This window comes from Nanorana parkeri, unplaced genomic scaffold, assembly GCF_000935625.1.
Source record: "Nanorana parkeri isolate BGI_ZX_2015 unplaced genomic scaffold, ASM93562v1 scaffold1377, whole genome shotgun sequence".
Taxonomy (NCBI): Eukaryota; Metazoa; Chordata; class Amphibia; order Anura; family Dicroglossidae; genus Nanorana; species Nanorana parkeri.
Window position 1 is genome coordinate 41,414 of NW_017307645.1, and position 1,847 is coordinate 43,260.

The 1,847-nt window shown below is 54.7% G+C and overlaps 1 protein-coding gene across 1 annotated transcript in view; it reads left to right on the forward strand.

The window, feature by feature from the left end:
* The window catches only part of LOC108797979 (CD151 antigen-like), an 8,993-nt gene that overhangs the window by 3,906 nt on the left and 3,240 nt on the right, over nt 1-1,847 (forward strand). The window contains exon 4 of the mRNA XM_018569668.1: nt 232-327. Coding sequence (XP_018425170.1) covers nt 232-327 — 96 coding nt within the window. The remainder of the gene's footprint in view (nt 1-231; nt 328-1,847) is intronic.

Consider the following 1,847-nt stretch of genomic DNA (forward strand, 5'->3'; position numbering starts at 1 on the left):
CATTATCCTCCAGTAATCGGAAATGTGTAAGGAGAATCTGGCTGGGATGGATACATTGTAGATGTTTGCAGCAGCTCTATGGGATACTTTTTATTTTTACACAGTTGTTACATTGTTGCATTTTGTTTTCCTGGAGTGCAGGGACGAATCCTGAAACGGGGACGGCGGCCAATCGCTGCGATCTCCCTCTGGCCGCAATGATCTGATCTAACGCCCGTCTCTCTCCTGCAGCTGCAGCGCGATGTACTTCAGAGGTTTATGAAGATGCTGGACAGATATGGAAAAGACAAGTCGATAAGTCGAGGGTTGGACGGTGTCCAGCAAGAGGTGACTGCCATCAAATCCTGTCATCTGACATGCTGCGTACATAAAATGGTCCTAGAACCCGGGGTAGGCAACCTCGCCACTCCAGCCGAGGTGAAACTACAAATCCAGAGGCAGTGGCATACTGCCACTGCCTCTGGAAGTCATGACTGTGGCTTTCAGACTCTTACAATGCCTTATGGGACTTGTAGTTTCACCAATGCTGGAGTGTCGAGGTTGACTACCCCCTGTACTAGAATGTAGATCAGACTTTATAACATGGAGGAACCCTTCAAATAGTTTTCAGGTCTCAGGGACCCCCCCCCCAAATGATTAGACCCACCGTTCGTGGTACATCAGTGTGATCCGAAATGACTTGATAATCATGAAATCGATAATAACAATGGCCAATGGTGTAGACGCGACTCCCGACATTGACGGTGGGTGTAGACGCCACCCCCTGAAGTTGGCGGTGGGTGTAGACGCCACCCCCTGAAGTTGGCGGTGGGTGTAGACGCCACCCCCTGAAGTTGGCGGTGGGTGTAGACGCCACCCCCTGAAGTTGGCGGTGGGTGTAGACGCGACCCTTAGGCCTCATTCACACGACAATTGGCCCGCACATACAGCTCGGTGCTGCGTGCACGGCCGTATCGGCCAGCTCCCGGGAAGGACAGGTGCGGCGTGTGATTAGTACGCAGCCCCCGTCCTTCTCTCTGGGAGTACGCGGCCGTACGACCCTCTACGCTCACCCGCCTTGCACGACCGTACGGGTGACAGGATGGATCCTCTCTGCGTCCGAGCCAGGAAACACGCACCCCTACGGACCTGCACTTGAGGTGAGCGCAGGGCGGTGTACGGCCACGTACCCCCATAGAGAAGGACGGGGGCTGCGTACCAATCACACGCAGCACCTGTCCTTCCCGGGAGCTGCCCGATACGGCCCTGCACGCAGCACGGAGCTGTACGTGCGGGCTGATCGTCGTGTGAACGGGGCCTTAGACTGGGTGCAGACGTGACCTAGAATGCCAGTGGATGGATTGGTGGTCATGTGGGCAGGAGAGAGGCTGACGCAGGGCAAACAAATGTCATCCTCCAGCAGAACATGCGTCTGACAGCACGGTGCCATGATTGCAGTAACTGGGGATTATGGGAAAGAATACAGAGGAGCAGCCATGATGGTTTGGCATGTTTGTCCTCCTGCGGGGCAGTCGGCGGGTTTTCCTTTCCTGATGCAGTGCGGGTTTTTTTCAGCCAGTGACCTGAATGGAAGAGCTCTATAGATGATGTATATATGTATAGAGGGGTGGGGGCGGGGGGTGGTCTGTCGGCGGTGTGAAAGCTGCAGAGAACAATACGTATTCCCCTATCCTCTTGGCACACACTATGATCCTCTCCGCCTGCTCGGCCTCAGTGAACATTGTGAAAGGCGGAGAGTTCCCCGGTAATTAATGGTTAGATTCATGGCCGGCTTTGGTTTGTAGTCGTTGCCGCCGCCGCTGTGACAACAAAGCTCTGCCAAGTCGTAATGAGGCCGGACGCTTCCT